This window comes from Salminus brasiliensis, chromosome 4 (assembly GCF_030463535.1).
Source record: "Salminus brasiliensis chromosome 4, fSalBra1.hap2, whole genome shotgun sequence".
In the NCBI taxonomy this organism is placed as follows: Eukaryota; Metazoa; Chordata; class Actinopteri; order Characiformes; family Bryconidae; genus Salminus; species Salminus brasiliensis.
Window position 1 is genome coordinate 45555732 of NC_132881.1, and position 26178 is coordinate 45581909.

Here is a 26178-nt window from a genome sequence, read left to right on the forward strand (position 1 = left end):
GTGTCGCTGCAAAGAAAGTGTGGATTAAATGCTGCTCTGTGGTGCAGGAGTCTCTATTTATCTCTGTTAAGGTGAGAGCATCACTTCCTTCTTGCCAGCTCAGCTTTACCACGACTGCTGTGTGGGCAGGGGCATGCACACACACATACACACATGCACTCGGAATACTGTACACACACTCTACCCCTCCTCTTCCTCTTCTGTAGATCTATTTTGAGGTGGTAAACTATAGGGTGTCTGGACTGAGCACACTGAGCATGCCCATAGTCTCATCCCACACAGGGCAGGAAGTGTATAATGAGGGCATACCAACTTGGGAACTGTCTGTGTGTGCATGTGTATGTGTGTGTATGTGTGTTTGTGTGTGTGTGTGTATGTGTTTTTTTCTATACACCTCTGCATGTAATTAAGGGCATGCTGTATAAACAAACCATAGGCCTACATTGAGTGAATCATCCATTGAAGTAATGGAAACCAGCAACTGGGGCAGCTACAGTCCGCTTCGGCATATTTTGGGGTTTTATTGTAAAGGTTATAATTATGAAAGCATGCACGAGCCGTAGCTCTTACATAACCTATAAGCTGCAAGGCCGGATACTGTAGGGTGGACTGAAACAAGCAATGTATTGAATGTACTTCATTCCCACTCGCTTCACTCCAAGCGGATCCCATACTTTCATTGCCCATTCCTTCAATCCTTCAAAACAAACAAACAAACAAACAAAAAAAACCCAAAAGAAATTATGCATTTTTTTTTTATTATTTTTTTTTTAATTTTTACACTGTGTCAAAATTTCATGATGAATGGACCAATAGAAATGCTCCAAAATGACTAAATAGAATAAAATATTTTTCCATTGAATGTAATTTACCATTTTTTCCATCCCGAAAAAGGCAAGTAAATAAATAATATATGTAAATAAATATAAATAAATAATAAATAAATGTATTAAATAATACATATACAATAATAATACATTATGACTACATATACAAATGAAAATTATGAATGTAATTTTCCATTCTTTCCATCTTGTCCTATCACGTCTCTAAACTGAGTAAATTAAATGAAATACAAGTAAATAAAAATAAATAAATCTGATCAAAACCCAGACCTCTAACCACTAAGCCAACGCAGGCCCCACCTCTTAATGTGTGACCTGAGCCCACTGATGTACAGGCCCATGAAGGTGGCGCTGGAGGCAGCCTGTTTGTTTTTTCAGCAAGCTTAAATAATACACCAATCCGCCAGATCATTAAAACCACGGACGGATGAAGTAATAGCATTGATTATCTGGTTTCATCTGGTTTTATCTGGCTCCTGTCAAAGGGTGGGATCTACTTATTAGGCAGCCCGTGAATAGTCAGCTCTTGAAGGTGATGGAGGTGTTGGAAGCAGGAAAAATGGGCCAACGTAAGAATCTGAGACACTTTGACAAGAACCAAACTATGGCGGCTAGACGACCGGGTTAGAACTTCTCCAGAACATCAGGCAGGACTTGTGGTGTGTTCCCAGTGTACAGTGGTCAGTACCTACCAAAAATGCTCCAAGAAGGGACAACCAGTGAATTGCTGCCAGTGAAAAGCTTGCTGATGTGATCCATGGAGAGCCCACCTCACAGCTTCCAGGGTCTGCTGCTGGTGTGTTGGTGACAAATACCACAGGACACCTTCAGTGGTAGGTGGTTTTAATGTTATGGCTAATTGCACAACACACAATCTTTAAGCCAATAGTACACATATTAACAACACGTAGGTCACCACTGCAGTCCTTTCTCCACCATTGTCCCACCAATCTTCCACAAGCTCAGACCACACCTAGAAGATAAGCTCATAAGGACAATAAAAATCATGGCCAATATGTGCTGGATGCCAAATTACTCCACAGTACTTCCTGGAAGTCCTTTTTTGGTCATCTTCCTTTTGTTTTCCTTTTTTTCTTTTTTCCAGAGGAAGCAGCAGCCTCACTGTACACACACTCTCATAATGCAACCTCATAATCAAAACAGCACAGCTGCCAAGAAATCCCACATACACAAACCACACGTCTGTCTGTTCGACTGTCTGCCCGAGAGGAGGCTGCTGTGGGTCAGGCGGCCAAACTCTGCTTTACAAATGAATGCTGAGCTCTCTTTTAGCTGGGCTGGTGTTTAGCTCCTGATTGCTGTTTATTTACATCATCAACCTGAACTCTGTCTGAAGGTGTGTTGGAAATGGCCTGTTTAGTCCCTTATAGGAAGGTTTTGTAAAAATCACATAAGACCTATCATATAAGTTCAGCACATGACAGTAAAGAATACATACACATATCACAAACTTGTATGTCCAGAGAATAGCCCCACCAGTTTGTGCAGAAGTCCCTGTAGTTACTGTGTAACACACCTTGGAGTGTTAAGGGTTAATGTAATGTACTGTAATACAGCATAACATTGCTGTCATGCAAAAACCTTGTTTTTTTACATTTGCCAGTTGTTCTTTACGTTGTAAATCTTGTTACATTGACTTCCACTGAAAGTTAAGAACGTTTTTTCTCTCTCCAGTAAAGCTGCTGTTTTGGAGATACAAGGTTTTTGCGTCACAATGACGATATTCATTCAACATTTCCAAAATCGAATGAAAATACCTATAAACTTAATGTATTTTCAAGGTATGTGTCCCAACAGTTACCCTCGTAAATGAGCTTTTAGGAGAAACTGTGGTTAAGAATAGTCCAATAACGGAAATATCCAGCCAACAGTGGTGTAGTGGTCAGAAACTGACCGCTGATGATGGGCTAGTGGATGACTAACACAACCTGTGCATGGAAATAGATGAGCTAACAGTAAACCTACCGGGTAGGTGTATCTAATAAAGTGGCCAGTAAGTGTAAAAATGGGACAGCGACAGCTGGACATTGGTGTGTGGATGATTCATACACATCGCTGCTGTCCAATATAAAAAACAGACAAACACGTATCTCCATTTTTGCCCGTTTTTAGTTTTCTCTGTGGTTTGAACCCTGAATGGACCAATAGAAATGCTCTAAATGAGTTGGAATAAACTCTTAATTTACATTAAGAACATTTGTGCCTTCTCCTGTGAAGTCACCATTTTGGAGATACATGGTTTTCATTAGACAGCGATGATATTTGGGTTCAGAGATGCTCACGCTGTGGCTTCGGTCGCTCAACTGGCTCAGTTCTCCCTAAGTTCTCTCTCATACAGGCCTGATATAACAGTCAGTAACTGCACAGATTATATGTAAGTAATCTATGTAACACTGTACTGTACTGGGGAACGCTCAGGGTCTTGAAGGCCTAATGAAGGCCTAAATCTTGGAACCAAAAGTTTGCATTCATGGCATTGAGAAGACTCTCTGTGTTTAGGGCGACTTTGCAGTTCAGAACATATCCCTAGCCACAGTCCACAGATGCAGTACCTATAGGCCTGGATACCGTCAAATAAAAGAGTGTGTAATGATCCCTAGACACGAAAGATGCACAACACTCAACACTTTAACAGCATTAACAGCCTTCTTGACATGGCTGGATTGACATGGCCATTACTGACCGGGCCAGTGGGGCCAGCGCCCAGGGGCCCTTGAGGTCAGGGGGCACCAGGGGGGCCCTGGCCCAAAACATTTTGCCATGCCTATCAACATTTATGATACAATATATTTTTATTTCCGAGGGCCCTCCATTTTAAGGATCCTCTGACTATTAGGGACTTTGACCCCAGGGCCTCTTGGCGGCCCTAGCCATTATTGAAAATGGATGAGGCATTGTGGCACTGCTCTGACTTCGACTTCTGGGACCTACAAATTGCCAGGCAAGCTACCATATTTCATTACAGACGTTTTGTTGCAAATATGCGATTCAGGCCCTTACTTAATGTTTCTGAATTTGTATTGTTTCAAAATTATCATGTTCAATTTATCTTAAGCGCAGAGACACAAATTAATTTAGCAATTTTGCAATTATTTATATTTAAGACAAGCAGTTTGTCTGATGAATGCCATCTTTGACACCGATTAAATTTGCCCAAGGGTGTGATTTCACTTATGTGAAACCAACAAGCCATTTGACTAGTTTCATGTTTCCCCTTTAATAAAGAACAGTAAACTCTTTGCCCAGGGGCCCAGACTATCCTTAATCCATCCTTGCTTCTTGTTGATCGGATCACATTCGGATTTCATCTGTCCGCATGAAAAGCCAGGTGGGAACACCCACGAGACGCATTGGGATCACATTACGATCAGATCTCTGAAAGCACATTGGGAGGTGGTCAGAGACGGATCTCGGCAGGCGGAAATACGTCTATCGACAACCTACGTTAATACGAGTAGTGATTACTCTAGCTCCCTCACTATCTCTCTCATGTATGTGTTTGTGTGTGTTTACCGGTAGATCAGAACAGTATTACAGAGTTTTGTTTCTTCCTGAGGTTACGGAAAAGTGAGAACTCTGTACCATGGTTGGTTGAACCCCCAGCGTTCCCTTAAACAGTCTCCAGGAGCAGGACGGTTTTGATGAGATGATGATGTTTGTATTGGTGTGTTGTTTTAGACGGGAAAGTAAAATCCAACCTCATCTGATCTCACTGGAGAAGCAATTTAAGTGACAGGTAAGGGCCTTGCTCAAAGGCTCAACAGTGGCAGCTTGCAGAGCCTGGGTATCGAACCCACAACCCTGTCATCAATAGCCCGGAGCTCTAACCACTGAGCCCCAGTGGTGTAAACAGAATCCGGTCAAAGTAGATCCAGATACTGTCCGGATACAAACTGCATGTTAATGCCTGATGTTAACAGACCCTTATATACAGAGAATACCCTGGAGTCCTAAATACAGCATCAGTTTTCACATATGATACTAATGTAGCATTTGAAGCTGATGTGGTAAAGCTGATGCAGTAAAGCATTACATTCATTTGATTGGCAGGCAAATACAATCCAAGCAACAGTAAAACAGGAGCCAACTTCAGCCACAGTGCTACATGACCATGCTTCTTAAAAGCTACCAACTCCCTCCCACAGGCTTTGGACCCAACCCTACTCCACCCTACCTGATCCAACTAATTACTGCTTTCAGAAGTGCTTGATTGGCTGAATAGGGTGTGTTAGATTGGGAAAGTAGGTCTCGTTGAGGAAAGTTAGAGAGCATTGGGTTCTGGTGTTTGGTCAGAAGTGGTTGTAAGAAGGTCTGCTCTACCTTGTGTGCTTGGTGGCTGTGTTTGGACAGTGTAATAAGGACTTGAGGCTGTTTATAAAGCTATCCTGGTAGATCACATGACATGGGGTAAACAAATTCCTTGTGTGTGTGTGAACATACTTGGCCAATAAATCTGATTCTGATTCTTATTCTGATTGATTCTACTCAGGTTCTTTAGCAAATACATGGGTTCTGTTAGAGACCATGGCCGCTCAAAGTTGTCTGCTCATATATATACTCAGGTTGTTTCATTATTTCACCTTTACTTGAATATGGGTTTAGGCTTCACCACCCACATCTGTTGGTAGGTGATTACTTGGGTAGTGTAATGACAATGAGCCAGAAAGAGGCTGAAAATGTCCTTGATGACCTCAGCTAGCACCTTGCCACCTTTTTGCAGACAAGGCTGGGACCATTCAGGTCTGTGGGCTTGCGTGGGCTCACATTTTACAGGTAGACACTTTCACTGACCACTGACTTCATGTTTATTTGGGTTTATTCTAATGTTATATAGAGTTAATTACAGGTAGACACTCTCACTAACCACTGACTTTATGTTTATTTGGGTTTATTCTAATGTTATATAGAGTTCATTACAGGTAGACACTTTCAATGACCACTGACTTTATGTTTATCTGGGTTTATTCTAAAGTTATATAGAGTTAATTAAGGTAGACTCTCACTGACCACTGACTATGTGTATTTGGGTTTATTCTAATGGTATATAGAGTTAATTACAGGTAGACACTCTCACTGATCACTGACTTTATGTTTATTAGGGTGTATTCTAATGTTATATAGAGTTAATTACAGGTAGACACTCTCACTGACCACTGACTTTATGTTTATTTGGGTTTATTCTAATGTTATATAGAGTTAATTACAGGTAGACATTCTCACTGACCACTGACTTTATGCTTATTTGTGTGTATTCTAGTGTAAGTGTAAGTCTTATTGTCAACTTATTTTTTACACAAGGCTGGGACCATTAATGAGGTCAGGATGTTGGATGATGATCACCACCCCACCTCACCCTCCCCAACTCTCCAACTCATCCCAGAGAACACAGTTCCTCCACTGCTCCAGAGCTCCATGCTGGGGGGCTTTATACCTCTCTAGCCCACACCTGGCATTCATATTTATCTGCTCCAGAGAGTCCTATTCTATTGGCAGGGACTAGAAAAGCTATGTGTGTTCATTTGCAATGAGTGCAATGCTCAATGCATTCATTAAAAGGGGTGTCTACAAACATTTGGACATATAGGTTACAGCTTGAAAATAGAATATTAGACAAGCAGTTTCCTTCAATGCAAAGCAGGATGTGCTGTTTATGGCTTTGTGGACTCTGCAGTCAGTCTGTGTGTACTTAGTACAGCATATGGTCAGACGTATAGACAGTAAGGCTTGGTGTAGGAGGGACAGCAGTCTGAGGCTGGTTTTGTAGAATGTTTGAGGTTACGAAAGCAAGGCCTATACATGGGGCTGACAGACTGGAGCGTTTCCTCCAACAAGCATTTAGGGCTGGGTCATGAATGAAAGCCATGAATCTTATTTTTGAGCCTTATAGAAGTTCAAGCTGCATATAATACTTGATATTTTGCTGTTTGTATAATTATTTTCTTCTATTGTTTGGCAGATTATTATTTTTTTTATTGTTGTGTGAACAGATTTCCTCACTTAGGTAACTTTAATGACTGTCAAGTGTTGGCCAAAAGTGTAAATACACATAATTTCATCATTTCAAGGCAAGGGCTGCTACATGTGGGACACTTTCTGAAGAAATCATCTGATATCTGAACTAAAATTTCTTATTTTGAGATTGAATAAAGAAATATAGTACATATTTAAGTATCTTAATCAATTGCTATATTATTTTCAAGCTTGTTTCAAGCATAATCCACCTTTGTAATAAGGGATGGTCGGTAGATTTCACCTCAAACCCACATGAAACACCTAGAAATAGAAATACTCTATGGTAAATAATGAGACACCTGTGCACAGTTTCTCTTTTGCGTAAATATTTATGTGGTTGTATCTCAAGAACTCAGAGTACTTATTTTCTAGGTTCCAATGATTGTTATCTGCTTAATGTTCCCAAAGTTCGCACTGAATTCGGCAAGCGTTCCTTTATGCATTATGCACCCGCTACTTGGAATTCACTGCAGAACACTCTGAATCTGGAGGAACTTACTTCTCTTAAAAGATTCAGAAATCTTGTGAGGAACCTGGAATCAGTCTCTAATCGCTCCTGCTTTTGCTTAGTGTGAAAGTTTTTTATTCAACACAGTTGATCCAACTAGATTGTATTTTATATATTTAATTGTTGTTGTTTGGTGTTTCGTGGTGTAATTGTGAATTGTCTGGTTTAAATGTTAAAACTGATGTAGCACTGTCGGCTTAGACGCTTAACAACAAGATGTAGTGCCATCTAGAGGAGAGCAGGACATTTGCTCAAATATGGAGATGCAAACCTGTGAAAGACCAACTTTAGGGTCTTCAGGATGTTGAGGAGCTCAGATTTGGCACCTAATAAATGGGCTTTATGAGTAAGACATCTAACTGAATTACACTGAAATATTAAATGAGGTTTTAGCTGGGCGAATAACCAACAGCTCCTAAGATGACTTTATGTGCGTTTGGGTTTATTCTAATGTTATATAGAGTTAATTACAGGTGGACACTCTCACTGACCATTGACTTTATGTTTATTTGGGTTTGTTCTAATGTTATATAGAGTTTATTTGTGTTTATTCTAATGTTATATAGAGTTAATTACAGGTAGACACTCTCACTGACCACTGACTTTATGTTTATTTGGGTTTATTCTAATGTTATATAGAGTTAATTACAGGTAGACACTCTCACTGACCACTGACTTTATGGTTATTTGGGTTTATTCTAATGTTATATAGAATTAATTATAGGTAGACACTCTCACTGACCATTGACTTTATGTTTATTTGGGTTTATTCTAATGTTATATAGAGTTAATTACAGGTAGACATGTTACGTATTTTAGGCTGCTGGCTTGGCCAGGCTTCCCTTGGAAAAGAGATCATTGTGTATCAACGGGACCGACCTGATTAAATAAAAAATATATAAATAAAAACTAAAATAAGTTCATGTTCAGCGATATCAAATCTGTCATAAAACTGAAATTGTAGAAATGCACTTCCTTCAGAAATCCTGCTTTTCTGTCGGTCAGTTCACCTCTCCTTTCCATATCTGAGATGACAGTCACACAGTGGTTTGGGTTACAGTGAATTGTTTCCTGCCTCTGATGGTACACTCTTAGCAACACAGGTTATATCTGGTAGTGAAAATGGTTCTTTTACTCAACAATAATGGAACCCTTTTTGGTGCTGTGCAGAATCATCCTCCTCAACATCCTGAAGACCCTAAAGTTGGTCTTTCATAGATGTGCATCTCCATATTTATAAAATATCATTTAAAAAACAATGTGCAACAGATTTCCCATCAAACAGATAAGATGTATCCAGGTAAACAATTGTTTAAGTGTTCAAATGATTATAGAACCATTACTAGAGAACCCTTGAAGAACCACATTTTTGAGAGTGTGCTGTAACAATGACTAGTAAGCAGCTGAAAGGACTGTACCCTATCCATAGAGATAGGTCATTACAGAGCACTGTCGGCTTAGACGCTTAGCAGCAAGATGCAGTGCCATCTAGAGGAGAGCAGGAGATTTGCTTAAATAGGGAAAAGCAAACCTGTTAAAGACCAACTTTAGGGTCTTCAGGATGTTGAGGAGCTCAGATTTGACATATAATAAATGGGCTTTATGAAAAAGACATCTAACTGAATTACACTGAAATATTAAATGGGTTTGAGCTGGGCGAATGCTGTGGGGTTATTTTGGGTAAATGAGAGAAACTACCCAGACAATCTGACTAACGTACACTGAAATAATCAACAAGTCCTAAGCTGATGAGGGTCATAGTCATATAATGTCATAATTTGATAATCATTTGTAATAAAACGGGCAGAACAAACAAACCCACTATAACGTTCTATTATTATGCCACACATTTAATCAGGAAACGGAAGTAGCCAGTAAAGCCACAGTAAGACTGTTTGACCTCAACATCATCTTACCCAAAATAACAACCCTGTACTTTGGACTTGTACTGGGCCCAGTTGATACCTAGGGACTGTAAAAGAAAGCGTTAGCAGTAAATTAGCCTCAGTCATTCAGTTTATTCAGTCCATCTTTACAATAAATCATGTGAGCTGCTGGTGACTTTACGTTTATTTGTGTTTATTCTAATGTTATATAGAGTTAATTACAGGTAGACACTCTCACTGACCACTGACTTTATGCTTATTTGGGTTTATTCTAATGTTGTATAGAGTTAATTACAGGTAGACACTCTCAGTGATCACTGACTATGTTTATTAGGGTTTATTCTAATGTTATGTAGAGTTAATTACAGGTAGACGCTCTCACTGACCACTGACTTTATGTTTATTTGGGTTTATTCTAATGTTATATAGAGTTAATTACAGGTAGACACTCTCAGTGACCACTGACTTTATGTTTATTTGGGTTTATTCTAATGTTATATAGAGTTTTACAGGTAGACACTCTCAGTGACCACTGACTTTATGTTTATTTGGGTTTATTGTAATGTTATATAGAGTTAATTACAGGTAGACACTCTCACTGACCACTGACTGTTTATTAGGGTTTATTCTAATGTTATATAGAGTTAATTACATGTAGACACTCTCACTGACCACTGACTATGTTTATTTGGGTTTATTCTAATGTTATATAGAGTTAATTACAGGTAGACATTCTCACTGACCACTGACTTTATGCTTATTTGTCGTTATTCTTATGTTAAATAGAGTTAATTACAGGTAGACACTCACTGACCACTGACTATGTTTATTAGGGTTTATTCTAATGTTATATAGAGTTAATTACAGGTAGACAATCTCACTGACCACTTACTATGTTTATTTGGGTTTATTCGAATGTTATATAGAGTTAATTACAGGTAGACACTCTCACTGACCACTTACTTTATGTTTATTTAGGTTTATTCCAATGTTATATAGAGTTAATTACAGATAGATACTCTTACTGACCACTGACTTTCTGTTTATTTGGGTTTATTCCAATGTTATATAGAGTTAATTACAGATAGATACTCTTACTGACCACTGACTTTATGTTTATTTGGGTTTATTCTAATGTTATATAGAGTTAATTACAAGTAGACACTCACTGACCACTGACTTCATGTTTATTTGGGTTTATTCTAATGTTATATAGAGTTAATTACAGGTAGACACTCTCACTGACCACTGACTATGTTTATTTGGGTTTATTCTAATGTTATATAGAGTTAATTACAGGTAGACACTCCCACTGACCACTGACTTTATGCTTATTAGGGTTTATTCTAATGTTATATAGAGTTAATTACAGGTAGACACTCTCACTGACCACTGACTTTATGTTTATTTGTGTTTATTCTAATGTTATATAGAGTTAATTACAGGTAGACACTCCCACTGACCACTGACTTTATGTTTATTTGTGTTTATTCTAATGTTATATAGAGTTAATTACAGGTAGACACTCCCACTGACCACTGACTTTATGCTTATTAGGGTTTATTCTTATGTTATATAGAGTCCTGTCTTTTTTTTTTTTTTTTTTTACAGTTGTGGGCTGTAGTTGCTCCATATGCTGGAACGGATAAACACAAGCACCTGACAGTTTTCCCCCTCTAAAGTGGGCTATTCACTGTGCAAGCTGTATCTGTCTGTGCCCCTACAGTACACACCCCTCCCCACGTTGCCTCAGTGTTCTTTAGACAGTGCTGCGGGTCCCTGTGTGATTGTGTTGGAAGTGGGGAGGTGAGAGAGTGTAGTGCGAGAGCTAGCTGTTCACACACTGTCGTACTGACGAAGCGTCTGCTGAGCTGAGTTGAATCCAGTGTTCTGGTGGGTTTTTCTACAAGCTACAAACTCCAGGTACTTTTCCTTATCCGTCTTATAGCTAAAAATCTTTGAATGGATGAAATTCCACCAGTTTTTCAGAATATCTGTGATGGTAACTGCGTCTGTAACTAGTCAAAATGGTTAATGTTGATAATCTTCTAAAGAAAGTACGTTTTATATATATTTATATATATTTCTTGCATAATTTGCAAGAAATATATATAACAGTATTTATATAATTACGTGATTATGATGTAAACTAAGTCATTCAGAGTCATTTGCAAACTACCGAACCTGAACTGTTCACAGTGGTGGTGAATAGAACGAGACGTCTGAAGAGTTTAATGCCTCTAAAAGCTACATCACAAAAACCCATTACAAATATGCTGCATGCACAAACACTCCCTGATTTTTTTATTAAAGATTAGCTTAAGAGATTAGCTTAAAAAATATATTTTTATATAAATGAATGGTGGAGAGGTGTATTCAGGGCATTAAATTGTCTGAAAAAACATACATTTCATATTTACTTATTTTTATCAACATTAAACAAATAAATAAAGCAGATTTATGTTACTTTTAACTCTGTAACTATATTATTTTCATTCCTAGTCTTATGATATTGCTGTTTTCATAGTGAATTTGCTTAAAGGTCAGTCATATTATTTATTTATATATTTGTTGTTTTTAATGAAAATATCTTTTGCTAAACATTAGATTTGTATTAGATTTCAACACAAAATCTTTCATAAATAGTTTTGACAAATATTTAAAGTGATTTTAAAGGAGATTTCCTTAAAAAAACATAGAAAATCTCATTTATTTTAACTTGAAAAAACTATTGTCATCTTTCCTCATCTCTTGGCATGCAATATCTTCATCCCTTGGCTCCCGTTGTGGACTCCTGCCACAGAGGCATTGTCCTCCCAAACAGATCCAATAGTAGAGACATTGTCTGCTGGCCAGAGAGCCAAAAGTTTGTGTACGTAGTGGACTCTTTTCCAGTCTGGTAGCTTCTGATGTTTGCTTTGCTCCTCTGGATCTGAATGTGACTTTTGAGTGGGGCACATCCCCCAGGCCCGTTGCCACAACAACCGAGTGGGCCGCTTATGCCCCGGGTTATCATGGCGGGCGAACGGATGGCATGCTGATGAAGACTCTTCACCGTGAGAACGGCCAAGAGAGCTGTCAGTTCTCCATTCACTTATGCTGAGTTTTTTCTTTTTTTGAGACTTTTTGAGTCTCTTAGCCTGAAGACCCTCTGCACTGTGCAGACCACCACGTAATCTGCCTTAGCTCAAGTGATTCAAGCCATCGGCCAACCACTACAGTACTTGAGTAGGTGAAGACTGGACTAGTGAAGAGTGAAGGCTCTAGAACTGGGCAACTTCGCAACCTCACTACCCCATTTTTCATTGATCCATTTCTGACCACTGGACCAATGCTGTCCAGATATTTTTGGGTGGTGGACTGCTCTCAGCCCAGCAGTGAGACTGACATGGCAGTAGCATTGCAGTGTGTATCAGATACAGCAGTGTTTCCCAAACATATTCAGCGGAGAGCAGCTCTATGGTGCGAAACTGCCAGTCATTAAGGGCTGGAGGACGCTGTGCAGCATGGTGAATCTACAAGAAAGGGGTTTCCAATAAAGTGGCCATTGAATATATTGACGAATATATCTGTGCATATGTTGTATGTAGAAGATTATAGAGTGAAGGCATATGTATGCATGTATTGATGTGGATTCTTTGATAAATCTGATCTGTGATGATGTGGTAAACTGTTTCTGACATCCTCTGACAGGCATGAAGGTTCGTCTTCTGTGCCTGTGCCTTTTGGCCTCAGCTTTAGCTCTGTCCGTAAGTAAACTGGGAATTTGCTACAGTTTTTAGACGCATTTTCAACCAGTAATGTCAAATAATCCCTCCTGTCTTCTGTGCTTAGTGTCACCGACCTGTTTCCTGATGCTCTGTGTCTGTACCAGGACTAGTTTTGGGTTCTGACATGCCTTCTCTTTTCTTCCTCCAGGTGCGATGTAAGCCTCGTGGAAAGCACGAGTCTCACCACAAGCAGACGCCTGTCTCCAAGTTTCCTAAGGAAAAGGTGCGTTTCATCACTGTTGCATCCCACACAATGCAGTTTGACACTTCACTCTCTGTGCTCCTGTTCTCTGGTCTTTGAGGCATATTTGAAGTTCTAGCCCTTCTCTAGTTCTGCACCTCCAGTCCAATTCACTACACAGATTCAGCTTCTTCTCTTTTCTTAAACTCGAGCTTGTAGACTCGAGGGTCATGAGCAGGGAAATCTCTGGACTATGCGGTTATCCAGGACTATGACTAGAGAACCTTCTTTTATTGATTACACACTTCAAACAATTAAACATGGGAGGTGGACCTACCAGGTCAAGTTGATATATATATATATATATATATATATATATATATATATATATATACAGAATAGTTCTTATTATTAGATTATTGTAAGAATATTATATTATATCTATTTTTCTTGTTTATGTGTGGAATTTATTAGTGGGAATTATCTTACTTATTATCTTGCTTGTTCAACGACTAGAAGCAAAGTACAATTTCAATACAAAATATTTTAAACAAGTAAAAAACTATCTATAACTATTTGATTGGTTAATATCTATAACAGATGAGAAAAATTACAAATAAAGACCAGATCTATGATGTTTCCACACATAATTTGTAATAAACAGATCATATAAACATTGCACGTTTAAGATGGTAGTAACTGCAGGCTCCTGCAGATGGCGCTGCACAAGGATAATCATCTATAGCATCGTTTTGGTCACTCTCAATGTCCTGAAAAGTGGCTCGATCTGCACTTGCTTGGGTTCTTCAGTGGGCACCAGTTGGTCACTTTGCTTTTCTTGACTTGCTTCTTTTGTTCTGCGGGGTGCGGGGTGTGGGAGTTGTGGGATTTATAGATTGAGAAGCGGAGGTACAGTGCAGTGAGGGTCTCGTTGGATGTGTGGAAAATGGGTCGGAAAGCAGATACAGTTAATGATTGGCTAAAAGGAGTGATTGAAGCTTACGGTCATATAGGTCTACCAGCAGTGGCAGAAATCCCAGGCTACTGGGCTTAAAGAGATGTCCTATTCTATTGGCAGCATTTCTCTAAAGTAGCTGTGTGTACATTTGTGCATCTGTGCCATCCATGCATTCAGAAGGGGTGTCCACAAACATTTGGACACATTAAGTATTTGCAGTACATGAACTATTGTTGAAAGATTCTTTAGGGTACCAAAGTGGTTCTTTAGAGGCATCTCCTCAAATGTAATTAAGGTGTTTAATTAAATAATTTATTCTTAATCATTTTTCTTTTTCCTCCCAGAATCCTCCAGTCTTACACGATGGAGACGATGCCATCTTACCAACTCTTTTCCCCTTTGAGGCCAGCAGTCCAGAACCAGAGGACGAGGCTGCTCTGGACATTTCCGACGGAGATGACAGAGGCAGTCCTGTCCTGCTGAGTGAAGAGGCACTCACTAAACTCCTTCAGGCTTCTGAGGAGGAACAGCAGGACGTGGGGAAAGACCAGGAAGACGAGGATGAAGAAGGAAAGCTGGAGGAAGAGAAGAAAAAGAGCAAGGAGGAATCCAAAGTGAAGGGTGGAGAAGCACAGAAACAGAAGCAAGCAGAAGTGGAGGAACTGGGGAGTAGCACAGATTCAGAGATACCAGTGGATCTAGACTACGCTGCCGACAGCGAGGCTGTAGATCCCCAACCCTCAAAGTCAGAGGAGGCAGAACCTTCAGTTAGCAAAGCTAAGGAGGAAGAGGAAAAGAACATGGAGGATGAACTCCCCACGGCCATGGAAGACTACGATTCCCAGCAGCTCTCGGCAGAGGCTGAGGAAACCAAAGAAGCAAGCCAAAGAAAGCAAAGTGACCAACTGGTGCCCACTGAAGAACCCAAGGGAGGGCAGAACGAGCCACTTCAGGACATTGAGAGTGACCAAAACTATGCTGATGAAGACAACGAGAGCAAGGAAGCTGAGCTCCAGGATGAGAAGAACAGTGTGGACAGTGCAGACAACAGTCTTCCCAGTGAAAAAGAAGTAGAGAAGGACACCAATGAAAGTCGCGGCCATGCTAAGGGCAAAGGCCAGAAGCAGAAGAAGACCCAGCGACTGAGGAAGATGCAAAGTGACCAGCCCTCAGTGGCTGAGGATCCATCAGAGCATGATCATAACCAAGAGAAAGAGCCAGAAAGCTCAGTAAACACACTGCAGAAAGCAAAGCGAAGGAAAAATGGGAAGTGGGTAAGATCTTTAGCCAGAATTTTTTTACTGAATGACATATTAAAGGAATGGTCAATAATTATCTTCTGATAGAGCATCCTTTGATGATATTAGATTTGACATTTCAAATGAGTTATGACATATCTAAATTTTGTAAGCCATGCCCTGGACTCCTCCTCCTGGCCCTCAGGTCCCTTATACACCCCTACTTCTTAGTTCAACTCTGTGTATGTGTGAAGTTCCTGTAAGACTAGCACTGCTAGCATCTGTATTTTGGCAGTGGTGGCTCAGCAGATAGAGCACCTGTCTATTGATGACAGGGTTGTGGGTTCTATTACCCGGACTGGTCAAAACTGCCACTGTTGGACCTTTGAGCAAGGCCCTTAACCCCCTCTGCTCCCTGGGAGCTGCAGCGATGAGAGCCGCTGCCCACTGCTCGGGCATGTGTGTTCACTTGTCACTCGGATGGGTTAGGCGAGTCTCATCCTAAAAATACATGCTAGCTCATGCTCACTGTCTAAATCCATGGTATGTCTGCTGATGCTGCTCCCTTCCTAGGCTCCTATGGTAGGAATCAACCCTGTGCAGATTCGGACCACCGTGGAGCTGTTCCCCAGAACCAGGCCCGTGGTCCGGCCCACCCTGGGGGCAGACGGTCTGGAAGCTTCAGCCGGTGAGTGTGTGTTGTTTCAGACTTGTGTCTCTACAGCCCCGAACTCTCATCAGGAATCTGCTGAACAGGGCTTTCTCTAACACGCACTGTCGCACCACGGCCAGGGGCTAGCCAAACAAACCCTCGCCCATCTCAGTGCCTGGGCTTAAGGAGTCAAAGAGAGTGCTGGTTGGGGTTTGTGTTCTGTCCAAACTGGCAGAGCCCAAAGAATGTCGGCCCACTCTGTTTATAGGCCAGCAAATGCTCTCTTTTTATAGTAAAGCTCATGAGAGATGACTTGTGGGCTCTGAGCTACGGTGAAGCTCTTGAACACTGGAAAGAGCGATCCACTGAATTAACCCGAACAGAATATCTACATTTAGTGCTTTAGTCTTTCTGTTAACTTGGCTATAACTGGCTATAAATGGCTATAATGCATCCAAATATACTAAATGGACAAAAGTATTGGGACACCTGCTCATTCGTTTTGTTGTTTCTCCAGAAGAGTGTTGAAAAAGTGCTAATCCTGCTTTTGTTTGAGTAACTGTCTCCACTGTCTGTGAAAGGCTTTCTAATAGATTTTGGAGGAGTACTGCTGTGAGGATTTGATTGTATTGAGTGTTAGTGAGGTCAAGATGTTGGCTGAATGATCACCACCGCACCCCACCTCACCCTCAGCTCCCCAACTCAGTATCCCAAAAGTGCTGGATGGAGCTCCACCATCATTTCAGAGAACACCGTTCTTTCACTGCTCCACAGATCAATGCTGGGGGGCTGTATACCCCTCTAGCCCACGCCTGGTGTTAGGCAGCATGGTGGCAATAGGTTCAGGTTCATCTGCTCCAGTGAGTCTTATTCTATTGGCAGTACTTTTCTTCAGGGTTCAGACAAGCTGTGTGTGTGTGCACATCTGTGTCAGCAATGGGTACAACTTAAAGTAGCTGAATGCATTCATTAGAAGGGGTGTCCACAAATATTTGGACTTGTATTTTAGAATGCAGAAATTTGAGGACACCTCAACACCTCATCTTATTTGGTCTCTTTCTGATGGTAGATGCTGTACTTTGACTTCAGCTGTGGTGAAAGATACCTGCAACCATTAAGAATATTTTAGGGTTGTTGGAGACGCCTTTGCTCATCTTGTGGTTTTGCTTTGGGGCTGAATTGGAGGATAACTTCACACCGATGGTTCTCTCTGCAGACCTGATGATGCGCTGCAGTCTGTGGGTGTCGTGTTTGGTGGCTGAGCTGCCCTACACTGTGATGGATGCGGTGACAGATTCTATGGTGGCGGTGTAGAACTGCACCATCAGCTCTTTGGGCAGGTTGAACTCTGCCTCTGCTGAGCTCTCTTGATATAGTGGACAGTGGAACAACTTATTTCCAAGTGACCTGAGATCTTCTTGAACCCCTTCCCAGACTCATCTGCATCATCAGCTTCTTTCTAAAGGCCTCAGAAAGCTCTCTGGATCTGGCCATGATGGTGATCTTCACCACTCACTTCAACCATCAATCAGGAGCAGAGCAGACTAAACGTCTGAGGTTTAAATAAGACTCCAGACTTCTCCAGAATAATCCTCTCCAACCATGTTCTGATCATCTGCAGCTGATTCTAATTTTTTAACCTTAGAAGTAGTAATACATTTGGGGGGGTTCAAACTTTTACCTCACATGAAAATAACGTTTTACATTACAATTACAATTACATTTTGTAAATGTTGATTCCATTTGTAAGTTTGGTTCAGATTATCTCTGTCTATCATTATTGATCAATTGAAGATTGAGGTTTTCATTGGGTCTTCTAATTTCTTCACATGACTGTAGATCCATGTATCATTGTGCTTTCCGTCAGAATATATTGTAGATTTATCTAGTTTAGGGGAAAAAAATTAATTAGTAAATATGAAATGTGAACATTTCATATGATTATATCACACACAGACCCATGTGAGGACTTCCGCTGTAAGCGAGGGAAGGCATGCAAGCTAAATGAAGAGAGGAAACCGACATGTGTGTGTCAGGAACCTGCAGACTGCCCCCCAAGTTCCGCTGAGTTTGAACATGTGAGTAAACTGGTTATGTTTAAATGTTGATTCATCATTACTGTGACATGATGTCCACTATTTTGATTCCTATTTATGCTTTTAGGGGGGTTCTCCGTTTGAGTCTTTGATCCTCTAAGTGGTTCTTCCTCATGCTCTTAGGGAGGTTCTCCGTTTGAGTCTTTGATCCTCTTAGTGGTTCTTCCTCATGCTCTTAGAGAGGTTCTCCGTTTGAGTCTTTGATCCTCTTAGTGGTTCTTCCTCATGCTCTTAGGAAGGTTCCGTTTGAGTCTTTGATCCTCTAAGTGGTTCTTCCTCATGCTCTTAGGGAGATTCTCCGTTTGAGTCTTTGATCCTCTTAGTGGTTCTTCCTCATGCTCTTAGGGAGATTCTCCGTTTGAGTCTTTGATCCTCTTAGTGGTTCTTCCTCATGCTCTTAGGAAGGTTCAGTTTGAGTCTTGCTTACTCTCAGTGTTACTTACAGAGGTTCTTTTTGATTATTGGGTCCTTTCAATAATTCTTCCCCATGCTTATAGAGAGTTTCTCCTTTTGAGTTTTGGTGGGCAGTGGTGACTCAGCGGGTTAGAGCTCCAGGTTATTGATGAGGGGGTTGTGGGTATAATACCCGGGCTCTGCAAGCTGCCACTGTTGGGCCCTTGATCAAGCCCCTTCACCCTCTCTCTGCTCCCCGGGCGCCACTGCAATGGCTGCCCACCACTCCGGGCATGTGTGCTCAGTGTCCACTGTGTGTGTTTCACTGGTGTATGTGTGTGTTCACTGCACAGACGGGATAAAAGCGGAAGCCAAATCCCATCTGTGTCTGTCAGTAATGGTAAATATGGTTGTCTTGTCTTGTCATGTCTTCCTCCTTGTAGCTTGAGGTTCTTGGGAATTGTGGTTCCTCTTAATGGTTCTTCTTCATTTTCTCAGAGAGATTCTCTTTTGAGTTTTGGTTGCTTTCAGTGAATCTTCCTCACGTCTTGGTTTCTCTCAGTGGTTCTTCCTCACGTCTTGGTTTCTCTCAGTGGTTCTTCCTCACGTCTTGGTTTCTCTCAGTGGTTCTTCCTCATGCCCTTGTCTCGATCGATTGGAGGTTGGATCTGGAGATTAAGGCCTAGAGTATGTTTAGAGTACTTGGAGTCATTTTTAAAGGTTGAGTTTTGGACTTTGGACTGGAAGGTGTTCTTCAGTCTGGCTAATCTACTGGATGTAGTAATGTGGTTTGGGAGCCACAATTTGGAAGCAACGCTTGGTGTTTATGTAGTGGTTTCGTCAGCTAGTATCCTTTAATTCGAATATACCTGAATTTTTCAGTCATCATACCAGTAAGGGAGAGTAGCTAAACTGTATTCTTATTTTCAGATTACTTCTCACTTATTTTTGACTCATTAAATAATGCAATACAGACTCTTAGGGCTGTAATGGGCTGTACAGTTTCCCAGAGCACTGTCCTGCCCACACAGCACTTTATATAAAGGTTTTCCATTAAAGGGAAAGTTACAACAGCCACAACTAGGCTTCAGCCCTTTAGAGTCTGCTGGTTAAAACGACTCTTTTTGTCCCTCTTTGTGTTTGTAGGTGTGTGGAACCGACAACCAGACGTATGACACATCCTGCCAGCTCTTTGCCACTAAATGTGGCCTTGAGGGCACAAAGAAAGGCCACAGGCTGCACCTGGACTACACCGGCTCCTGCAAATGTAGGTCAACTCTGTAGCACAGTTTTCTTGCAGCTGTTAAAAGCTATGAGCGTGCTGGCACTGTGGTCAGAGACACAGATAAGGTGTGATTCAGCTCATGGAGGATTTGATAACTGCGAGTCATGTGACATAACATTACATACCATGATGTTGGGAACAGGGCCCAAGTCTTGGGATATCCTGCTTGCTACATTAGTATAATAATGATCAAATCAGACATCACATTAGAGGAGAAGTACCTTTCAGTACAAAAGTGGCAGCTCAGATACTGCTTAAATACTGGATTACTTTGTCATGGTGTGTTAGGCCAGACGTGAAGGGATGAACACTCGCTGAGATGGAATCTAATGCAGGAGGGTTTATTAAAAACATGAGCAGCATTAAGCCGTGAACACAACCAGAACGTGACAACACAAATAGCGAACACAACAAACCTGGGACTGGGAGGAGCTGTGCTCTAATAACTAAATGAGGGGAGCTGGGGAACCAGCCGCTAGACCAAACGACCAAACGAGGGTGAATCGCCTGAGCTGACCTAAACACACCTGAGACCAAAGTGGAACCACAGGGCATCTTGAAGGCTCCAAACGGTTAAATTCTCGGCACCGAATGGTGGTGTCGAGACTCCTTAAGTACCCCCAGTCCCAGGTGAAACACATGAAGCAAATGAACATGAATCGACTCACACATGAACACAAACGAGGCGGAAGTCCTTATTTGGGCCTGTGGGCGGCAGCTCGGAATCGCCCTTGGGGAGGGCGCGATACCGACTGCCTGACATACTTAAACATTTACGTTTAAGGCCTTTGGCAGACGCTCGATCCAGAGCCACTTACAGAAGAGCTTCACTGTTCACTCAGAAAATACCCTTAGCTAGTTTGTATAGACTAGAACCCAGAAGATCCCTCTAAGTTTAGATACTACTAAATACAGAAGTCAGTATGGAGACACAATACTCTACATACTCTACACTCTGCTTATACACTCACATATACTCTATACTCTCAGAAGAGGAGGAGGGTCTTCAGTCTGGGTTTGAAGACAGCGAGTGTTGGACTCTGCTGTTCGGACACCCAGGGGAAGTTCGTTCCACCACTTTGGTGCAGGACAGTAAAAAGTCTGGACGCTCGTCTTCCGTGGATCTTAAAGGATGGCGGGTCGAGCCGAGCCGTACTTGAAGCTGGAAGGGCTCTTGGAGCAGATCAGCTTTTGACCATTGCCATCAAGTATGGAGGGGCTGGCTGGTCCAGTCTTGGCTTTGTAGACCAGAGTCAGGGTTCTTAATCTGATTACCTGGGCAGCAGCTACAGGAAGCCAGTGAAGAGAGAGCGCAGCAGAGGAGGAACATGAACATGGCTGAACTTAGAAGCCATGAATACTGGTAGACCTGCAGTGATGCTTCTTAGGATATTCAGCCTCTATCAGCACAGAAACAGAAGTCTCTCAGAGTCTATTCTTCTCTTTTTAGATGCTTTTGGTCTAAAATATAAACATTAAACCAATCACAAATCTGCTGTTGTCAACAGAACAGAATACAATTAAGAATGAATTTGAATAAATACAATGTTTCCGTTAATAATAAATTGATTTGCTTGTGTGTGTGTGTGTGTGTGTGTCAGTTATCCCACCGTGCCTGAACACAGAGCTGGTGCAGTTTCCGCTTCGTATGAGGGACTGGCTGAAGAATGTGCTGCTGCAGCTCTTCGAGCACGACTCAGTGACTCCCGGCTTCCTCACGGCCAAGCAGAGAGTCAGGGTATGTATCCATAACACTCCCCAGTGAACACTCCCCAGTGAACACTCCCCAGTGAACACTCCCCAGTGAACACTCATCAGTGAACACCATTGTATAACTACACTACATGTCCAAATGTTTGTGGACACCCCTTCTGATGACCCATTGCTGAGACAGATGTGCAGATGCGCACACGCACGGCTTGTCTAGTCCCGTGCTAGTCCCCAGATGTCACTGTAGATAAAGATAATCAGTGGTACCAATGTTATGGCTGATCAGTGTATATTCTACATTAATTTATCATCGATTTTATTTATTTATGTATGCATTTTATCATAAACAGTGATGATATGCAATCCGTCACCTGGTTTTAGTTCCTATTTAATTTTTAAAAGGATCATGGCTACATTACTGGACATGCAGTGGATGGATGTATATTTTTTAATCTGTTGTGGATGATACAGGTTCAGAAGCTCTATGAGAGTGAGCGGCGTCTCCATGCAGGCCACCATTCCATCGAGCTGCTGGCTCAGGACTTTGAGAAAAACTACCACATGTACATCTACCCGGTCCACTGGCAGTTCGCACAAATGGATCAGCATCCGGCGGACAGGTCTGCCGTGTCTTTTTTTTTCAACCGGAGAAAATAACAGCCACTAAAACAACCTCTACAGCTAAAATGAACCAGTTTCTCCCTAGGAATGTACAAAAATATCAGTATATCAACGTATTGTCATATGCTAGTATTTTGCAATACTATATCAATTCTCAAAAACACAGTATTGATTTTTTTATGAATAAATAACAATTGGTGGCAGACAGTGGTTCATTTAGTGCTGTGTTTAAACCATGGCCACTAGATGGCAGTGTTGTACTCTGTCTTCAGATCCCGCTGATCTGATTGCATTAAAAGTTTTATTTAATTCAGATTTTATGCAGATGATGGTGTTTTTAATATTATGGCAGTTTTCCTAAAATTCAATAAAAAAATTAGCAATGTCTCGCCTTGCTTACAATTTATACCACAGTTAGTTCCGACCTCACAATCTGATTGGTTGAGAAGCGTTCTAACCGTGCTGATAGGGAACTCTTGCAACGCCTCCTTGCAGTTATTTCCAGCCACACAAGACCAGGCTCTTGTTTCTATAAATGCGGAGAGACCGAACTACTCTAAACTGAGGGTGAAAGGCCTTTTAAAGGCCGATTTTACATCACTGATCAAATCTGACCAAAAAACGTCATGAGCTGTTTGTAGCGTTCGGCTCAATACTGCACAAAACCCTGATTTGGGTTGAGGTTAAGATTAGAGTTAGGATTAGGGCCGGGATGAGGATTTAAATTAGGTTTTGGGTTGAGCTTTAGATTAGGATTAGGGCCAAGATGGTAGTTAGGATTAGGATTTGGGTTGAGGTTTAGATTAGAGTTAGGATTAGGGCCGGGATGAGGGTTTAAATTAGGTTTTAGGGTGAGGTTAAGGTTAAGATTAGTATTAGGGCCAAGATGAGGGTTAGAATTAGGTTTTTGATTAAGGTTAAGGTTAGGATTAGGGATAGCACCAGGGTTAAGGCTAGGTTTTACTTAATGTAAGTTACAAATTAAGTATCTTCTAAGCTGCATGCTTCATGTTATCTTTAGCATTAGCTCTCCTGAACGTCCTCTATAGACACAAAAACCTACTGATTAAGCCTCCAGTTGCAAAACAAATGTAAAATCAATCAATCAATCTTTCTTTATGTGTCTACAGCTCAAATCTGCCCTTTGTTCTTATGGAGCATCTCTGAATTCTAAACCATCGCTACATCAAATGCTTAAAGTTAACACGCTTTTCATCTGTTAATGCAGGAGCTAGGGCTACTGCCAGGTAGGTTTAGCCAACGCTAAAAGTTTGATGAACAGAACAGTGAAGAACAGGTACTTTTGCAAATAGTTGATGAAGCAGCTAGAGCTACTTTTTTCTTTTTTTCACTGGTTGTCGGTTGTCAGTCTTAAAGCAGATGTTTGAGCTGTGGTTTGGGCTCCTTCAGTGTTCTGTAAGAGCAGCAGAACATTCAAGGTCGTGTTTTATGGCAGAAAACAGCTCTGGTATGTAAGACATTTGCAGTAACACACAAGCCTGAGCTGTTTTGATTGAGCAGAGTAGACGATGTAGTCTGATGTTTTCTTTTGTTCCAGGTTTCTGACTCACTCCGAGTTGGCTCCTCTGCGTGTTCCTCTGGTTCCCATGGAGCACTGCACTTCAGTCTTTTTCCAGGAATGTGATGCAGACAAGGACAAGCTGGTCTCCTTCAGGGAGTGGTGCCAGTGTTTCGGCATCAAGGACGGTGAGAGTCGCTGCATGCCTGACTGCTCTGCTTTAAAGACACTGTGTCGGCATTGAGTCCGCTCAGCTTGTCCATTATTACAATACACACAGCGTAGGAGAGAGGAACCTGTGTTGGGGCAGATTCCAGTAAAGTAGGTTAATAAGCAAGCAAGTCACATTAAGCGTACAGTAAGAGTACAGTACAATACTGTTAGCTTATTATTATTATTATTATTATTATATAATAACAATAACCTTTAGATGGCACTCCATCCAGGACTTTTGGGATGAGTTTGGGAGTTGAGGAATGCTATTGTCACTGAATGCAATCAAATCCTCACAGCAATGCTCCTCCAAAAGCTAGTAGAAAGCCTTCTTCATTGGACAGAAGAGACAGTTGCCTCACAACAAGCACAGGATAACCTCTAATAGTCTTGATTTACAAAGAAACAATGAATGAACAGGTGTCCCAATACTTTTGTCTATGTGGTTTATGTTACTTTATTTCTTTTCTCCACTATTTCCACAGAGGACATGGATACCAAGCTACTATTCTAACATGATGAAGTGTTAGACCTTCACCTTCAACAGTCTGACCTTCATGGAAACGCTGCCAACAGGAGACCTTCTCCACTGTTTGGACAAACAAATGAGCCTGTAGGTTAAAATGTTCAGTAAGAATGATGAGTGTACAGTCTGTTCCTTGAGCTTTGTCTAGATCTTAAATGAAGGACAAGAATGTTTTGTCTGTGGTTGTGTGGTGAAAAAAAAACAAAAAACATGTTAGAAGAATGATCTGTATGTATGTAGATGGAGAAGGAACAGCAGTCAGTTTTTTTTAACCTTTAATAACAGAAATGTTGCGTTTTTGTATGCATTCCAGCAGGGGATAAGTTTACATGTTAGTAATGGATGGAACTGAGTTTGAGTTTGGGCCGAAGCGTTAAAGCACTTCAGCACTGAAAAATGACCTTCAGAAATGTGATACGCTTTAAAAAAAATGTTTTCTTTAGGGTTCTTTAGTAAAAGAAAGGCTTCAGATCAGTAGGAGACGGTTCTATATAGCACCAAAAAGGGTCCCACTATCTTTATGGGTCAAAGAACCCATTTCAGGGCCTCAAGTGGTCCAGCGGTATAAGGAATAATGCGCTGTCACTATGACCAGAGGTCATGCTGCTAGCCATCGCCAGCCGGGGCCCCGAGAGAGCACAATTGGCCTGGCTCTCTTCAGGGTGGGTAGATGGTGCTTTCTCCCCACATCACTCCGGTGCAATGCTGGCCGGCACTGGCGTCTGCTGGCTGATGATGCATGCCGCTTTCCTCCAAGTGAACTTGGTTGCCCGGTGATGTTGCATCGGCAGCAGTTCAGAAGGGAGGCGATGTGTCAGTCTTCACTCTTCCAGTGTCGGGAGCATTGCATGCATGTGATAAAGGAGAATGTGAATGTGGTGGGTAATTTTTGGGGATTCAAATTCGGGAGAAAAAGGGTAGAAAATCAGAAATTAACCTTAAAAAATGGATAAAAGACCCTTTTAGTGCTCGATAGAATCCTTTGTATTAGAGTGTAGGAGGTCCAGTAAATCATTTAAACCAAAAAAAGATATAGAAATATGTAGAAATAGTGTAGGATGTTAATATGTAAGCGTGTTCTGTCACTAGATGACCCTGTAAAATAAACATGAACATATTGATCACGTTTTGAAGCAACAAATAATATGTTATTAACACCTTTAATAAAATTCCCTATTGGATTCACCTGCCTTTTCTTCTGCTTAAATTAAATTTGACATAAAGCACTATTCATTAGATCATATCCTTTAAATATACAGGCCAAAGTCACAATTTCCATCAAAATGTCATGACTTTGGCCGTCTCTAAAACATCGTCAGATTTTTGACTACATCACCATGTGTCTACGGTGAGCAGGGCAAAATAATATTATATTTAATTCCATTCATATTTATTTAGATGACGTTTTTCATCATATATGTTGTCACAAAGCAGCTTTACAGAGATCTGGGTCCCTCATATCGAGAGGAAGAAACCTTGAGAGGAACCTAGACCTAAAAGGGGAACCCATCCCCCTCTGGTCGAGCGCCATAATAAGCTAAACAGTAATAAATCAAAACTGAATTAAGAGAAGGCTCACAGGATCACAGTAAATACTAATAATATCATGGTTCAGCTCTCATTTCCACCTATCTTTAAGAGCTTTTACTGAAGGGGAATGTTTAATGATTCATTCTTGACTTTAAATTCAGGTCCTTTGCTCATTCTCTTTAATTTTTAAAGAGTAAGAGCTGACTCATTAGAT

General features: G+C 41.1%; 1 protein-coding gene across 2 annotated transcripts; it reads left to right on the top strand.

Annotated features, from left to right (window-relative positions):
• Window positions 1–46: 46 nt before the first annotated feature.
• Window positions 47–25558, top strand: sparcl1 (SPARC-like 1). Of its 2 annotated transcripts, none has more exons than XM_072677149.1 (11): window positions 47–71; window positions 12966–13021; window positions 13191–13265; window positions 14526–15455; window positions 15993–16107; window positions 18028–18149; window positions 19707–19827; window positions 21447–21583; window positions 22027–22175; window positions 23735–23883; window positions 24394–25558. In XM_072677149.1, exons 2-11 carry the CDS (start codon window positions 12968–12970, stop codon window positions 24420–24422), a joined length of 1881 nt encoding a protein of 626 aa, XP_072533250.1. In that variant the 5' UTR covers window positions 47–71; window positions 12966–12967; the 3' UTR covers window positions 24423–25558. The 2 variants fall into 2 exon arrangements, with proteins under 2 accessions (XP_072533250.1, XP_072533249.1); XM_072677148.1 differs by lacking the exon at window positions 47–71 and adding an exon at window positions 11125–11195.
• Window positions 25559–26178: the final 620 nt, after the last annotated feature.

Coding starts and splice junctions, on each gene's coding strand:
- sparcl1 (XM_072677149.1), top strand. CDS start 12,968: ATGAAGGTTCGTCTTCTGTGCCTGTGCCTTTTGGCCTCAGCTTTAGCT. Junction 21,584..22,026: donor CGGCCAAGCAGAGAGTCAGG/GTATGTATCCAT, acceptor TGGATGATACAG/GTTCAGAAGCTCTATGAGAG. Junction 22,176..23,734: donor GATCAGCATCCGGCGGACAG/GTCTGCCGTGTC, acceptor CTTTTGTTCCAG/GTTTCTGACTCACTCCGAGT.